At 47.6% G+C, this 14,956-nt stretch overlaps 2 protein-coding genes across 10 annotated transcripts in view; one reads left to right on the top strand and one right to left on the bottom strand.

Annotated features, from left to right (window-relative positions):
• Positions 1–594: 594 nt before the first annotated feature.
• AKIP1 (A-kinase interacting protein 1) lies at positions 595–7,576 on the top strand. Of its 6 annotated transcripts, none has more exons than XM_033120277.1 (6): positions 595–673; positions 897–1,112; positions 1,573–1,653; positions 3,802–3,906; positions 5,200–5,271; positions 7,241–7,558. In XM_033120277.1, the coding sequence occupies exons 2-6, from the start codon at positions 903–905 to the stop codon at positions 7,382–7,384; spliced, it is 612 nt and encodes a 203-aa protein (XP_032976168.1). In that variant the 5' UTR covers positions 595–673; positions 897–902; the 3' UTR covers positions 7,385–7,558. The 6 variants fall into 6 exon arrangements, with proteins under 6 accessions (XP_032976168.1, XP_032976169.1, XP_032976170.1 ...); XM_033120278.1 differs by having other exon boundaries at positions 630–673; positions 894–1,112; XM_033120279.1 differs by lacking the exon at positions 595–673 and adding an exon at positions 680–785.
• Positions 7,577–7,836: 260 nt separating this feature from the next.
• The window catches only part of C11H11orf16 (chromosome 11 C11orf16 homolog), a 21,035-nt gene continuing 13,915 nt past the window's right edge, over positions 7,837–14,956 (bottom strand). For all 4 annotated transcript variants that reach the window (XM_033120271.1, XM_033120272.1, XM_033120270.1 and 1 more), the window contains exons 3-7: positions 14,650–14,806; positions 12,829–13,060; positions 11,556–12,182; positions 8,572–8,792; positions 7,837–7,967 (exon numbers count right to left, since the gene is read on the bottom strand). In XM_033120271.1, coding sequence (XP_032976162.1) covers positions 8,593–8,792; positions 11,556–12,182; positions 12,829–13,060; positions 14,650–14,806 — 1,216 coding nt within the window. In that variant the 3' untranslated portion in view covers positions 7,837–7,967; positions 8,572–8,592. The remainder of the gene's footprint in view (positions 7,968–8,571; positions 8,793–11,555; positions 12,183–12,828; positions 13,061–14,649; positions 14,807–14,956) is intronic.

Raw genomic sequence — 14,956 nt, 5'->3', positions numbered from 1 at the left:
AGACTCCACAAACAACTCAGGCTCTCCTCTAACCCTCTGGGCCAGAAATACCTGCCTTCTGGCTGAGGGCTGCGCGTTCCTGCTGCTGGCCACACAGACTCCCTTCAACAAGCGCCACCTTGGCAGCCTATGTTGGCGGCAATGTTTGGCCTATCCTAGCCATCTCCTCAAGTAAACGTAGCGATATCCCAAAATATCGACCTGGCAGAAAGAGGCGCCTGGACGCACGTGTCTTATTCCCCACAATTTCTTAGCCCAACAGACCACCTGACTTTACACCAGGTTCATCACGTTAAGCGGCAGAGACACTCTCCACCAGCCAGGACCCAGGGCCAGGGGATCTTCCGACTAAGCTGATTGGCGGCCTCCGCTGCGGAGTTAATTGGCCCAGTGCCCCAAACGCCACCAGACCTCGACGAGCCCCCTGCGCGCCGCCTTTTGCCTGACAACCAGCACGTGGGAGCGGTGACCCGGGCGAAGGAGCCGTGTCCGGCGCAGAATGTGCGCCCCGCCTCAGAATGTGCGCCCCGCCTCCTGCCACCCGCCAATGGCCTGCGCCCTGTCGTCACGCTCCGCCTCCTGTCCCGCCTACTGCGCCTGCGTCTGGTGCCCTAGGTCCCGCCCTCCCTCTCCGACGGACCGCTGAGCGCATGCTCCTTGAGAGGCTGGCTGGGTGAGGGCTCCCTACGGAGGGCAAGGGGAGGCGGAAATGGAAGGGTTTAACGCGCACCTGCTCGCCCCTGACCCAGCGGCCGCTGGAGAAGGCGTTGAGGACGGAGTTGAGGGCAGTGCTTGTTGGGGAGGTTGAGAGCCGGGCTCCGACCTGGAGGTGAAGCGGGGTCGCGGCGGCCGGCTGACCCGCCTCTGTGTGTGTGTGTGTGTGTGTGTCCAAGCAGGGAGGTATGGAGAACTGTTTGGCGGCTGCGGCGCTGAACGGGGTAGACCGACGTTCCCTGCAGCGCTCCGCTAGGCTGGGTCAAGAAGTGCTGGAGCGGGCCAAGAGGAGGGCGGTGGACTGGCATTCGCTGGAGCTTCCCAGAGGCAGCGTGGGGTTCATTTCCCGGGAGCGGCCCCAGCGAGAAAAACGGCCCCAGCGCCTTCTCCCAGCAGAGGTGAGGGCCCCTGTGCAAAGAGACCAGCCCATTCATTCTCTCAGCGGTGGCCTGCTGGACACCAGGGCATGCAACACAGAAGCACTTGAGGGATCCTGTCCTTTGGCGGAAGCTGTGAAGTACCAGGACAGGGAACGGAAAAGCACTTTGGAAACTCGTGATATGTGATAGATTGTTTTTGGGTAGCTTTAGGATGCCGCTAGTGCTCGGCCCTGGTTGGTTACTTTTAAAGAAACTCTTACATGCTACCATCTGATATTAGAGGAAAGCCCGCAAACCTATCTTTGTCCTGGACAAATTGCATGTCAGTGTATTCCTTTCAGAGTTGGAATAATTTTTCAGTAAGATCCTTCTTAAACTTAGCCTTTAGAAAAGTAAAAAGGAATCTATTCCCAAAATGACTTCATTCTCCAGTAGGGAGTACCAGATCTCACCTGTGATTCGCTCTTTCTTCTAATAGAGAGAAGAAAGACCCCCAACCCTCAGTGCTTCCTTCAGAACAATGGCTGAATTCATGGGCTATACTTCAAGTCAGTGTGGGGTAAGTTGGTGTAAGCCAAAGCCATGCCCCTGCTCCGCCTGCTGATGGATCACAAAGTGGATCTTTGTAGAATTTAGGGAGAAGGGAGACTACCGACTTACCTTGCCCTGCCTTCGTGGGCAGATTTAAAGCAGATAATAAACCCAAGTTAGAATTCATTTAACACTGTGTGGGTGATATGGAGGATGATACTTCAGTGAACAAGTCAGAAAAGGTCTCTGCTCTCACGGTTGTTTTTCAGACTAGTGGGGGGAGTGGGGGAGGGGGGCAGGCTTAGTGCTGAATTCCAAAACAATCATGTCCAGATATTAGCAGTTTTTAAAACTTTGAAATGAAGTTAAGTTTTTTAAAAAATCAGGGTCACTAAACTGGAACCGAGCCTCTGAGCCTGTTTTCAAAATGTACTGAAAGAAAAACAAAATCCCTACATTAGACCTTAACCTGTTTCAAGTCCCTGGTACTGCAGGTTTAAGTATGTCCCTGTGGGTTCCTATGGCTTGTTGGCCACAAACGTGGTTGTGTGGAACAGGCAGCGCCCTCATGGGAAGTGGTGTGGCTTAATGGCAGTATTAGCCTTCCCGGAATCAGACCCACGTTCAGCCACTTACTGGCTGTAATGCCTTAGGCCAGTTAGTCTCTCAGCCTTTCCTTCCCCAAATGAAGATCCCTAAAGTTCTTTCCAGCCTTTACAGTCTGTTTCTTTGGTTTCCACTGAGAGATGAACACCAGAAAATTGTCATAAACTATAGCATAAACTATATGCTATATAGTTTATGAGGGACTTATGATTTTTGGTACCATTCATTGAAACGGCTGAACAAAGGTTTTAAAGACCCTCTTCTCAAAACCATATACTAAGGTCATCTTGAATGCTGACCTTACAGTGAAGGCAGGCCCGCCAACTCTGAAGGAAATCACCTGCATGGGAGGTACTCTGGCTCTTCTAGGAATTACAACAGACTCTGGTCTCTTCCAGTCTTACATTTTGTGATTCTTACATGGTTCTAAGGATGCTGGTCTACAAGAGAGAAAGAAGAGAATAACTGTTTCTGTCCTGCTTTTCAATTTTATATATTAAGATTCAAAAAAAATCTCTAATCTTTCTACATCTTTTACAAAATCCCTGTGACTCCAAGAATAGGATTCCAACCAGTGAGGTACAGTTCAGAGAATAGTTTTATGTTCTCATTCTGTTAAATGGTTTTAGAAAAATTCATAACTTTGACTCTACTGTAAAGTGATCAACTTAAACATTTTGGTTCATGGGACAGTAAAAGAAATAATATTTGTCTTCGGTTTGAGGTTTAGCAAATTGGTATTCTTCATTTTGTTTTCAGTTCACGTCTCCATTATGGAGTGGAGCCTCAGAACCCCTTTCCGAGATAGAATTAAGAACAGTGTTCTGAGTTTGCCTTCACGATTTTGAAGCAGCCCCTAAAATGCATCATTAGGTCCATGTCCTGAAGTGCTTTCTCCAGCTTCTCATTCTTTTGAACACTGTCCCTACACCACGTTTAGAACAAAAAGGCTTGTGGTGTCCTCATCATTAGTCATAATCAAGAGCAAGTCTAAGGTTAACTTCCAGGGGGAGGAAGGAAGTAGACAAGAAAAATGTAACTGCTCTCTGATCCTTTGGATTATTCTCCTTAGACTGGAGACTTCTCCTTCCCCTCCTCTGCAGGGGAAAATGGCTGCATGCTATCGGTTTATGCTAATTTCCTGTTGTACGTCTTGCTCTCAAGGAGATGCAGCCCTCTCTTCCCTTGTCCCTGTCTGAGACTAACAATAAACGTGGAACTGTTCACCAGAACTTGTCATGAGAGGAGATGAAAGGGCATGTGTACTTGACTTTGGGGTGCAGGTACAGAAGTTATTTAACCTGGCAGAGAGCGTGGTCCTGCTGAGCTTTAGTTGGCCAGAGTTCTTGCCCTACAGAGGCAGCAGATGGCAGCAAAGTAATGCCAAATGAAGTTTCCTCCTCTGCAGACACTTGACATGGGCTAAGATTTGTTACATGACTTCAGAGGCCTGTCAAGAGGGCAGGTGATTTACCTTTCCTCTTTTGCCTCCCTTTTTAACCATACTAAGTGTTTTGAAAATTGAACCAAACTATTTGGTTACCAAACATCTTTCATATTACTTCTCTAGAAATATTATTCATCTGTGCTAGAGGAAGGAGGGGCAACCCACGTCTATCGTTATCACAGAGGGAAGTCGCAGCTGCACTTGTGCCCGGACGTAGGGACTGGTCAGGTATGTATGCTCAAGTGTCCTGTGCTCTGCCCTCAGCCTCAACCCCAATGTCCAGGAGCTCCTGCTGGATCTATGTTATTGAATGCCTGCATGACTTAGCAATACAATGCTCAACGGAAACGTATCAGCCCCCAGCCTCAGAGAATTTACAGCAGTGAACATGAAATAGGAGCTTGTCCAAAATAGGACTGATGCCCCTGTACATGGCTCTTGGGCAGGCTTAAAGAACACAGCTTCAAATATCCTATTCTACAGCTAGGGAGAGGAAAGAGATTTTTCATAATCACGCATTCTACTCTAAGGTAGTGATACTTATCATGTCTTTGGTAATCTTAAAGAAAGTGCAAGGAGAGGGTCTCTTTTCCTAAAGATAGTAACAATTACAGGCCTCTCATTACAAATTTACCTGTCTTTACCACATGTCATTCCGGGGAAGACAAAGATTCTGTTTCTTGAACTAATTCAACAGAAATCCTTTATTGTTGTTTTTGAGGAAAGTTTTGTTTTGTTTTTCTTTTTAAACTCCCCCAGTTGTACTCAAAGATAACAAATTTAAGTCCAGAGTCTGATCCACAAGTTGAATTTCTGACTTCTCTGGCCTGTGGGGTTAGAGAAAGGATGGAAGAGGGGCCGCAGGGCTACGAGTGAGGGCTGGCTGCCACTGGAAGGCCCCCTTGTTTCCCGGCCTTGGAGATGCTGAGTAACACCAGAGCCCACAGCCGGGGTCCCCTTTTTCTGGCCTGGGACTCTTTTAAGTGAGGCTGACCCTAAGGGGGTGACATGTGGGCAAGAGTCATTGCTATCCCTCCCATTTCTTCCTGTAAAATGTAAGCTGGTGCCTCTAAAGAAAATGGCCTTTATCAATTCAGTCTGTTCCCCTCTAGTACTTCCATTCCTGGGTGAGCACAGAAGAGAGTTCCGTTTCCTGAGAGCCTGTGAAGTAGTAGTCACTTTTGCACTTTCAATCTTCCCTACAATCGAGTATCCCCATGTTCTAGATGAGGAAACCAAGGCTTAGAGAAATTAATCTGTCTCTCTCAGTGAATAGCAGAGATAGGATTCAAACGCAGGTCTGTCTGACTCCAGAGCCCATGTAGGATAAAAAGTAATCATGGTAAACATCTGACTAAAAATACCTCACAGAATTCACTAAAAGCCTTAATAGCTTAGGTAACAACTTAGAAAAAACTGACAGAACAATAGTTAGTTCCCAATAAAGTGGGAGCAAATTTCTCTTGACAAGCCAGAAGTCGGAGCTTGGGCACTAAGCAATGCTTGTACTCGTCTCTTCAGAGAACAGAAACATCCCTTGGTCTTGGAGGCATCTGTCAAGCCGCAGAGTGTGCTCTAGAGGCGTCCCGTCCTGTGAGTACAGAGTTCCGAGGGTCCCTGCACTGGCCTTCACCACCACTGTAATTCCATGAACCAGTTGACCTGGTTATTATAGGGTTCTTTGTACTGGATCTGTAGTATTTTTAAGTTGGGATGTTTTTATCCCTGGGGGGAGCATACAACATTTTGGTTCAGTGTAAAATTATGTTTTCTTGGTATCCTTCCTTCACTTTAGTATCAGGGATGCTCTGTGCCTGAACTCATAGTTGTGGTTGGAAAGAATGTGAAATATTCACATCTCTGTTCCTACAGCTCAGCTGGGCTGGCGCTGGGTCCTGCTGAAATTCCACCATCTGTTCAAGCAGCAAAGGGGCCTGACCTTTGTGATTACAAAGTGAAAACCATTACTGAAATTCTGAAACACATACATTTGGTTAGATTGGGTTCCAAAACATTTTAAGGGATTTGTTCCCATTTTCTACAAATGTCTCTCTTGTCAAAACATATAGGGATGAGTTTTTAGGATCAAGTACTCATTAGTTAGTTCATAAACTCAGGAAAATCCTCTGGAACTTGGAAGGGCTGCAATTCTGAGGAAAGGAACTCCAGCATGTTGTTGCAATCATTTACTTAATTTGTTTGTATACAGTGTGCTACTCGCTAGAACATACTGAAGCTAATAGCAACCAAGAATATTCTGCTTCTAGTACAAATGTTACTGGCTTAGCTGCCTCCGCAGTTGCTGGATTTTGGTAATGCTCATCTCCCTGAAGCTCATGGTGTGGGAATCACGCGTGCCAGTCTTCCCCGTGTTTCCTTGTATTCACACAAATGAAGCATCCTTCGCTTTCTGTAATTCTGATATAGCTGTATTTTCTGAAACCTTTTATTTATTTACATAGTTGATGACCAATAAATAGTTGTGGCATTGTCACATCCATTCACATCAGTTCACTGATAATAGACCTCCAATATTGCAGTAACAGAATGTGAACGGATATAGTATAAAGCATCTTTGGAAAAAAATTGGCTTCAAATCTGGAACATGGAGAGGGGAGGTTTCATAAATATTATCATTTATCCTCCTAGTGGACTTTGCTGGCCAGTGGTTTAGTTTCTTCCCCCCTGGGGGTGGTGGTAGAAATGACAACTTCTGCCTGTGGCTCCTTCTGAGCATTGAGTGAGCATGAGCGGTGTCCTAGCTGTGGGATACGAGCCTAGACCCTTAGGAACAGCTCTTCTCTGGTTTGCAACTTTGCTCTTTTGCCATTTGAACTGAAACCCCTCCTCTGCTGCACGCCTTTCATGACCCACTTCCCTGCCACGCCTGAAGTCTATCCTTGGAGATAGATGGTTTGTGCTCAGTTCTAAGCATAAATCTTTCCATTAACTCCAGCTTCCAGTGTTTTGCACTATAGGAGAACCCGGCCTCCAAGGGAGGGCTTTTGCTAGCCAGCTGACGTGCTGCATGACAAAATGGAATCTACTCATAGTGTCAGCTTTAGGAGAAAAGAAATGTTTCATTGCCCTACTAGTGAATGTAGCAAAGCAATTCAGTGGAAAAGAATGATTCTCATCACTCCAAGGTGCCTTGCCATTACTGCTAATCTGTGCTAGCAAGTGTCACTGTCTGCTTTTGATCCCTAAATAATGTCATTGCCCTTCCTTCTACCTAATTCTCATCTTTCTACTCCAGCTAAAGTGTTCTTTTATGATCCTTCATGTTCCTATAACACTTAAATGTTTACAGTGTTTTTACACACACGCTTATTTGTGAGGTAGGTATTATCACAGTCTTAGAAATAAGGAAATGAGCATAAGGAGAGGCTGAGACTTACCTAAAGGATAGTGCTGTTCTGTAGCCGACACTTGAAAGCAGGACCTGCATCTCCGACACTAGTGCTTCATTCCATCTGGCCTCTGGTGCACAAGTGGCCTGGTGGAGGCGCCCTGGGCATTGGGATATCAAATCTCTAACTGCTAATCCCTGCTTTCCTTCCAGGCTGAGAATATCTCTACAGACCTATACATAGAAGTATATCCAGGGACCTATTCCGTCACGGTGGGTGCAAATGACTTAACCAAGAAGACTCAAGTGGTGGCAGTTGATTCAGGACAAAGTGTGGACTTGGTTTTTCCCATATGATGTTGACCATCACAGTACCTTTTTTAAAGTAGCAAGGAGAATAAAGCCACCATATGAGCCTCTTAATATTTGCACATTAATCCTGCTTTTAGGGTTACCCTCTTGCTGAAATGATGATGCTGTCTAAATACTTTTTACTGCTTGCTTTCCAAGTAAAGGTTAATTATTATAATAAAAGGAACGATTTGGAAATAAAAAGAATTTCTTTTTATTGGTATTAAGAACAATAAAATGTCATTCATGGACAACTGTAGGCTTTATGAAAAGATGGCAGAGAGGCTGTGGACGTGTTGGCCCAAAGCAGGCCGACCACGACCTGTGGCTTCTGTGGAAAAGGCATCCTCAAGCTGATCTCACCAGGCCCTTGGCAGGGAGCGCTGACCAGGGCCACCACACACCTGTGATCCTTCGCACAGGTGCCTTCCTGCTGCCTACCTGCAGGGAAGTCTTAATGGGTTGAAGATGCTGCTGCTTATTTGACTATCATCTATGGCCTGCACTCTACCTCCTTCCACTGAAGAAGGCTTTGGCAGCCACTTTGTAACTCCTCCTCAGGTATTTCCCACCACTACGCTTCAGCTTCCTGTAAGAGAAAAAATCTCCTGCGAGTCTTGTGCTGACTGTAGTAAGGATTGAAAGGCACTGATTTTAAGTCATTGATGTGTCCCAAACTTTAAGCTAGCACACCAACAGTAGTGTTGCATCTCAATTTAGTTGCCTGGTCATTCAGCTCATTTTGAACATAAGTCTTCCCTCAGGATAAAAGCCAGTGTTTCACATGATGAAAATGAAGTTTTAAGTAGAGCAGTATTAGCATTCCTAGCGAGGCACAGACTCCCACGGACATAGGGCCTAGTGAAGCAGACCCATTCCCATCACCATAGGGCAGAGGGTCGTGGAATTGGGGATCCCTTCTGAAATTGGATGCAAAATTGTGGATGTGTGCATTTTTCTGGGAGAAGGAGCTATGGGTTTTATTTTCAAGGGGTGTGACTCCAAAAGGTGGAAGAACCATGAAAGGAGTCCTTACAAAGCCCTTTCCCAGGGTGGCCACTTAGCTCTGTTGGTTCGAGTGTGGCGCTGATAGCACCAAGGTTGCCAGTTCGATCCCCGCATGGGCCATTGGGAGCTACACCCTCCTTAAAAAAACAAACCAAACCAAACCCTTCCCAGCCATGCTGCGTTACCTAGATCCTTAGGCTGTTCATCTAAGAGGAATTCTGGTCCCTCTGACATGTCGTAGCACGCTGACTCGGTTTTCTCTGTTCAGTTTCCTCTGGCAGGATCTGCAGTGGCTTCATGTTGGTTGCCTCCAGCACCAGTTCCTTGGTATTCCCCACTACTACAGTGTGTTGTCTCTGCCGTTTGTTGCCCGTCTCTTCTTTCTGAATATTGCAACATCTTGTTCCTAAACCCAGAATTCAATTAGGTATGTTGAATAGGCCACCATTTTGATGCGATTAATCTTGATGACTTAAGTACAACAAACATATCAAGGATCAGAGAATCTCTTCACTACCTGTAAGCTCCTAGCACTATTCTCTATTTTTAAAGAAGAAATAAAGTTGGTTAATAATTTCTGGCTATTATGCTTTTGAGAAAGATTATATCTGATCACCAGACTTGGGATTGGGTGGGAGAAGTTATCAGACATATTTTTCAAAACAGCCAGCAGGGGAAACAAAGGTAACCAACCACCCCCAGTTGATGGTGTTAATAAAACAGAGGAGATAGTAAGCTGGTGGAAAAATAAGTTTTCAGAGGTTGAATGAGGCAAAACAAAAATAATGGGAGATGTGACTTCCTGAGGAACAGGACAATATCAAAAAAGGAAGGACTACTTTAAAAGAAATCCATCCCCTCCCTGACTTTTAAAACTACAGCTTGACTCCTATTTCAGTATAAGGGTGGAGAGCAACGTGGCTGCTGGCAGCCACCAATCTGGCCTGTCCACGATGGTGAGGTTAGGATCAAACAGTAACCTCATGGCCTGTAACTGAAAGGAACAAGAGTGTGGAGGGAGGGACTCATACAAGAGGATTGTTAAGAGGCAGAGCCTGACCTGAGTGTCAAGCCCCAGCACTTGATGGCTACCAAGCACAAGTAGGAGAAGCAAAGCAACACATTTCCTTTAAAGGATACAAAATCTGGAGGGGAGAAAGAAAAGCCCTGGGCACATGCGGGTTTATGCGTGTCATCATGACGGGTTGTGGGATGAAATACCCCACCTGTGACAAGGGCTGGGGGTGGCCCCTTTCTCCACACCCCATCTCGGGAATATTCCCCATAGCTTTGGGTACAGGGTTGGGACCTGGCAGAGGGCAGGTCCACTAATTCTCATGGTTCAGCTCCAAGAATTAACCTTTGCCTGGAGCATAACAAATGATCCAGTACCTAAAGGAGAGCCAGGCCAAGTACCTGAAGATCTTACTCATATATTTCTCTTCATAGCCAATTATTTGAATTTATTCTGGGGGGGCAAAAAAAAGAAAAGACCTTTGCACTGGATCTGTTGAAATTTGGTGGTGGTGGGGGGAGACTGAATGGACATGTAAGTGGCTGGGCAGTTTCAAGCAGTGTGTGCTTAGGGCCAGGGACTTAATCGGGTTTGGAACCGGTCTGTGAAGCAAGCCACAGCAGTGTGACTGTCCTGGTACCTGGGGCATGTCTGACCACCAAGTACCCTCGGGGTACCCCACTGGCCTTCCTCTCCCTGAGGCTGGGCCTGGGGCTATCAGAGTTGCTCCCCACAGACTCCTCTGTAGGTACAGCTTTTCTTTCTCCAGGCTGTGCTAAAGCAGGAGACAGCAGAAGCATGAAAACTCTAGATTTGGGCACCATTTTCTTTATATTATCACTTGTTGGGAGGGTAGGTCTAGTGGAAACAGCTGTTTCCAAGTAGTTTCGCTAAGGCTTCCCAAGGCATCCCTCTGTACCATTGGACTGACCCATTGCATAACCGCCTGGAAACTTCCCCAGCCTTTATATTTCCAATACAGAATTTCCTCTCAGAGAGGGGAGGACGAGCTTAGTGGGTCATGGCTGGATTCTTGTCCCTTTAGTTATTTCCCTGTCAGAGGTGGGGGAAATATCCCATACCTTGAAAGCCAAGGAAGGCCTGGAACCCTCATATACAACAGCAGCCGACTTACATGCATCCCTGCCCGCCCCAAAGCAACCTAGAAAGGTTCTCATTGTAGAAACAGTTTCTCAACTTTCTGGAACTGAAGACTAATATGGACCTTACCCCTGGGGCAAGATTGAAATCCTCATGAGCTGAGAGGTCCTTCTGGTCAGGCAGTGTCCTGGAAATAGGGCCCTGGCTTCAAACAGGGACCCACGTGGGTCCCAAAGTGGGTGGTACCTAGAGATCCTTAAGCCCTTAGCAGTGGTTTTCTTTAATGCTCATAACATCGCTGCCTCAGATTGAATGTTTATTTAGTTCACTGAATGTTACATTAGTGACTTCAGGACCTCAAGAAGCTAGTCTAGGGCTGGGCTGATCCAAGCCACCTCCATCACATAGCTCTGCCAGGTGACAAGCTATTGCTCTTTCTGGGCTCCTCTGGGAATTTCGATAGGGTGCGCAGGAGGCATATCAGTGATATAGTGCCCCTAAACCTACAAGGGCATGTCACACGGTTCTTAGCTCAAGATAAAGAAGTGTGGGGATGGCAGCAGGGTGCCAACAATAACACTGCCTCCCCTCTGCACTGGAAAGAGTGAGCAACGTAATGCAGCGCCCCGCTTCCTCCTGCTCTAACTAAGGGGCCCGTCTGAAGAGTAGGGCCTGATGACCAATGTTTAAAAACCAGTTTCTGTGCTTCTCAGGGCACTGAAGACTCTAATCAATACCTGGAGGTATTATGACTATTCATCCGGAGAAAAATCAAGGCCCCCGAGACAAAAGGGGGGGAGGGGCAGGTAAACAGACAATGGCAGTTAACTCTGGAGAGACTACTGAAGAAAGAAAGGATAGTTGTTAAATAGGGAGGCAAACCCTCGGCCCATCCTTTCTTGCTGGACCTTAAAGATTACGTGGAAACCTACCATTTCCCTCTTCTCACAGACTCCCTACGTGTTATTTCTAATCCCAGCTTCGCAGTCATGTGGCTCAGATTCTTTAGAGTGACAGGAGGGAAGGGAGCAGGGGCCTTAGAAGAAGGTATACCTGACTTCCCCGGATGTGGCTCAGGCCCGGTTCTCCTCCAGTACCTCCACTCGGGCTGGCAGAGGCCGCCCTGCCTCCTCAGGGACTTCCCAGGGAGGGTGGCGTCCCCCGTCAGCCTCTGCCGGAAGCCCATCTCCAGATCCTTCTCCAAAGCTTCTTCTTTAGAAGAGGACGACGACGGAAAAACAGCCATGGGAGCTTGCACCGCTACTTCCTCCTCTTTAGGACCCTCTAGGGGCAAAAGCTGTGCCGTGGGGTTCAGCTCCGTCTCTGGGTGTCCTCTGGCTGTGACCCCTGAGCTTCTGGGGACAGGCCACCAGGTGGATCCAGCCAAGGGGCAGCAGCAGAGGCCGCCCTGGCACAGCAGCTGGCAGCAGATGGGGTGGCAGGGAGGACACAGGAACGGGGTGCCCAGTGGAAGCCCATAGGTGACACATCCAGTGACCGGCCCCAGTAGAGAGCAGCAAGGGGCCCAGAGGAGAGGACTGGGGTGCTCCCTGACGAAAGGATTGTTTAGCCTCTCCACAGCCTTCTTCCAGACAGCTGGGGACACCCACCTGACCCCACCTAGAGGCACTGTAGCTGTCTTGCCATTCCAGAAGTGAACTGTAATTTCTTCTTTGGAGGCTACATAACAGAAAGGGGCAACATTTGTTACAACTACCTCTTCATATCCTATCCCCAAAAGCAAAACCTCAGCGCAGCCCCTCTGCTCTGCCTACTGCATGCATACTTCTCCCTGGAGAACCTGCCAGAAACAGCCCCTCACCTGGCTCCTTATTTACCACCACTGCCCTTGCCCTTGCACTTGCACACGACTCCCTGTCTCAATTTTCATGTCAAAACCAAAACACATCCTCAGGTGGTGGAAGAGAAGAGGAGCTTCCTTCTGTCCTTCTTTGAACTACAATGATGCTAACTAGTTGGCCCTGCAGAAGGGGAGGGTCCCGGTCCCTGGACTTGGTGGGGACAGGTCATGAGTACTGTGTGACTGCCCCCAGGACAGCACCACCACAACATAGGCGAGCTAACCAACATGGATATAGTAGGAGCAGGCTATTTTACCCTGATGAAAAATATTTTATAGTCTGAAAAATATGATTTGTATATCTGTTGCCACCCTAGGACTAAGCTGCAAGTGAGGGGGGAAGGTGGTTTTTCTTAATGCCTCTAGGACCCCTGAGCTGTAGAGATGCCCCTTTGCTCTCTCCTCTGGCCTCATCAGCAGCCTGACTCCTTCTGGAGCCTGACAGGTCAGAGCAGCTTCCCTTACCTCTCTGGGGCTCTCTTGCCTCCAAGCCTAAGACAGTGGCGGGGCCATACCGCTGTTGGTCTGGCTCCCAGGGTGCCAGCACCTTGTCTCCAGGTTGCAGTGAATAGTCCGTGAACGGTGAGAACTGAATGACATCTTCTCCTAAGACCACGCTCTGCCATGGGGCTGGCAGCTTTGGGCCTGTGGCAAAGGGAGCATCAAACTCCACAAGAAGGGCCCCCTGCCTCTCCAGCTGTGGGAAAGAGAACACTCAGAATAAGATCTGGCATCAGGAAGGAAGTATCGCCGGGAGCACCACCGAGCCCTAGAACCAGGCCCAGGGTCTTCCTTACAAACACTGAGAAAGGACAGGCACAGGTACCACGTAGAGCCGGCAGCAGCAGGGCCGCCAGGTGGAGCAGACGGATGCCCTTTCCCTCTGCCTCTTCTTGCCGTGGTTGACTCTCGTTTACCACTCCCTGCCTTTCCCTTCCCATTCGCTTCCTTTTCATGCTTTTCTTTTCTGCTGTCTCTATGTTTGGCCTATAATCCCTGAGTCTTTCTCTGGATCTTTCCCCAATGCACTCCCCCTCCTCCGAGCACTTCCAACACGTATTGTCCCCAGGTCCAGGGCCAGGGACAATCTATCTACAGGCCCACAAGGCCGAGGCGTGGCTGTGGCATTAGGGCAGCCCTCTGTACTGCCCCTCCATCAGTGATGAGAGGTTTGGCTGAGAAACTGGAATGGCATGAGAGAGCAGAAGAAGTACTAAAGCTAATTCAAAGTACAAGCATTTTAGAGAACTTAGGATGATTTTGAAGAGAAATAAAGTCTGGTTACCAATTACTTTCATCGAAACACTACGCAGACCCTATATTTGAGCAAAACTGCGATTTCCTTTGAATTCACATATCAGTTACTTGAAAATGACAAAATGACTTGACTGGAAATTCCATAATACATTTATTTTTTAGAATTCACACTAGTCTTCTCTCCATGGGTCCACATTCACAAAGTCTGACTCTGAAAAGAGAAAACTTGTGAAGTAAGCCGCCACTGAAGTAAAGGCGGGGCACCCAACATGCAGGGGACTGAGCTTGTGTGTGTACAGGCACACAGGTGTGTACGGGCACACACATTCTGCTCCTCTTACCCTTAGGCTGGTGTCCATAATTCTACACATTGAATTTTCCTGAATAAAGTACTTTAACTGTACATTTTCTTTACTGTTATGGGTTCAATTGTGTCCCCAAAAATTCATATGTTGGAGTCCTAGCCTCTAGTACCTCAGAATGTGACCTTATTTGGGAATAGGTTCGTTGCAGATGTAATTAGTCAAGATGAGGTCACACTGAGTATGACTGAGTAGAATGGGCCCCTAATCCAATGCCTGATCTTATAAAAAGTGGAAATTTGAACATAGACACGCACACAGAGAGAACACCATGTAAAGATGAGGCAGAAATCAGATTGATGCATGTACAAGCCAAGTAACACCCAAGGTTGCCAGCAAAGCCCCAGAAGTTAGGAAAGGCCCATGGAACAGGTCCACCCTCACAAAAACCAATCCTGCCAACACTTGGACTTCCAGTCTCCAGAACTGAGTGACAATACATTTCTGTTGTTATTTAAGCCATTCTATTTGTGCTACTTTGTTACACAGCTGTGTCTCCACAAACTAATACACTCACTGACATTACATTTTCACCTGTACGGCCTGGCCATGGAAGATCTGTGCTTCTCCAAGAAACTGAACTGCTGGGCACACACAGCTGAGGCATATCAGGTATGACAGGGCCACCCAGGGTGTGCCAGGGAGATGTGCGGAGTTAGAGACTTGCCTCTGGCACCGCCTTTATCCGAGCCCAGTAATAAAAGCCATCTGGTTCCCTTCTTGCCAAGACCCATGTGTCAGCGGCATCTCTAACTCTTCCCAGCCAGCCAGGTCCCTGCCACGCTGGGTCTGCAATGTGGAGATTTGGGTGATAACATGAACATCTGGAAAAAAGCAAATGGAATTAGGGACTGGAGGAGATCTAGCCCTAAAAACATCAAGAAACACGTTTCACAGTTAGATCTGAGCAGCACCACGGCACGGGTATGCCGTACAAGGTGTCGTGCAAGGCGGCCTGCGGGGTCTCTGCTCCT

This window comes from Rhinolophus ferrumequinum, chromosome 11 (genome assembly GCF_004115265.2).
Source record: "Rhinolophus ferrumequinum isolate MPI-CBG mRhiFer1 chromosome 11, mRhiFer1_v1.p, whole genome shotgun sequence".
Taxonomy (NCBI): Eukaryota; Metazoa; Chordata; class Mammalia; order Chiroptera; family Rhinolophidae; genus Rhinolophus; species Rhinolophus ferrumequinum.
Note: the sequence above shows the minus strand (reverse complement) of the source record. Positions and strands in the feature narration are given on the sequence as shown.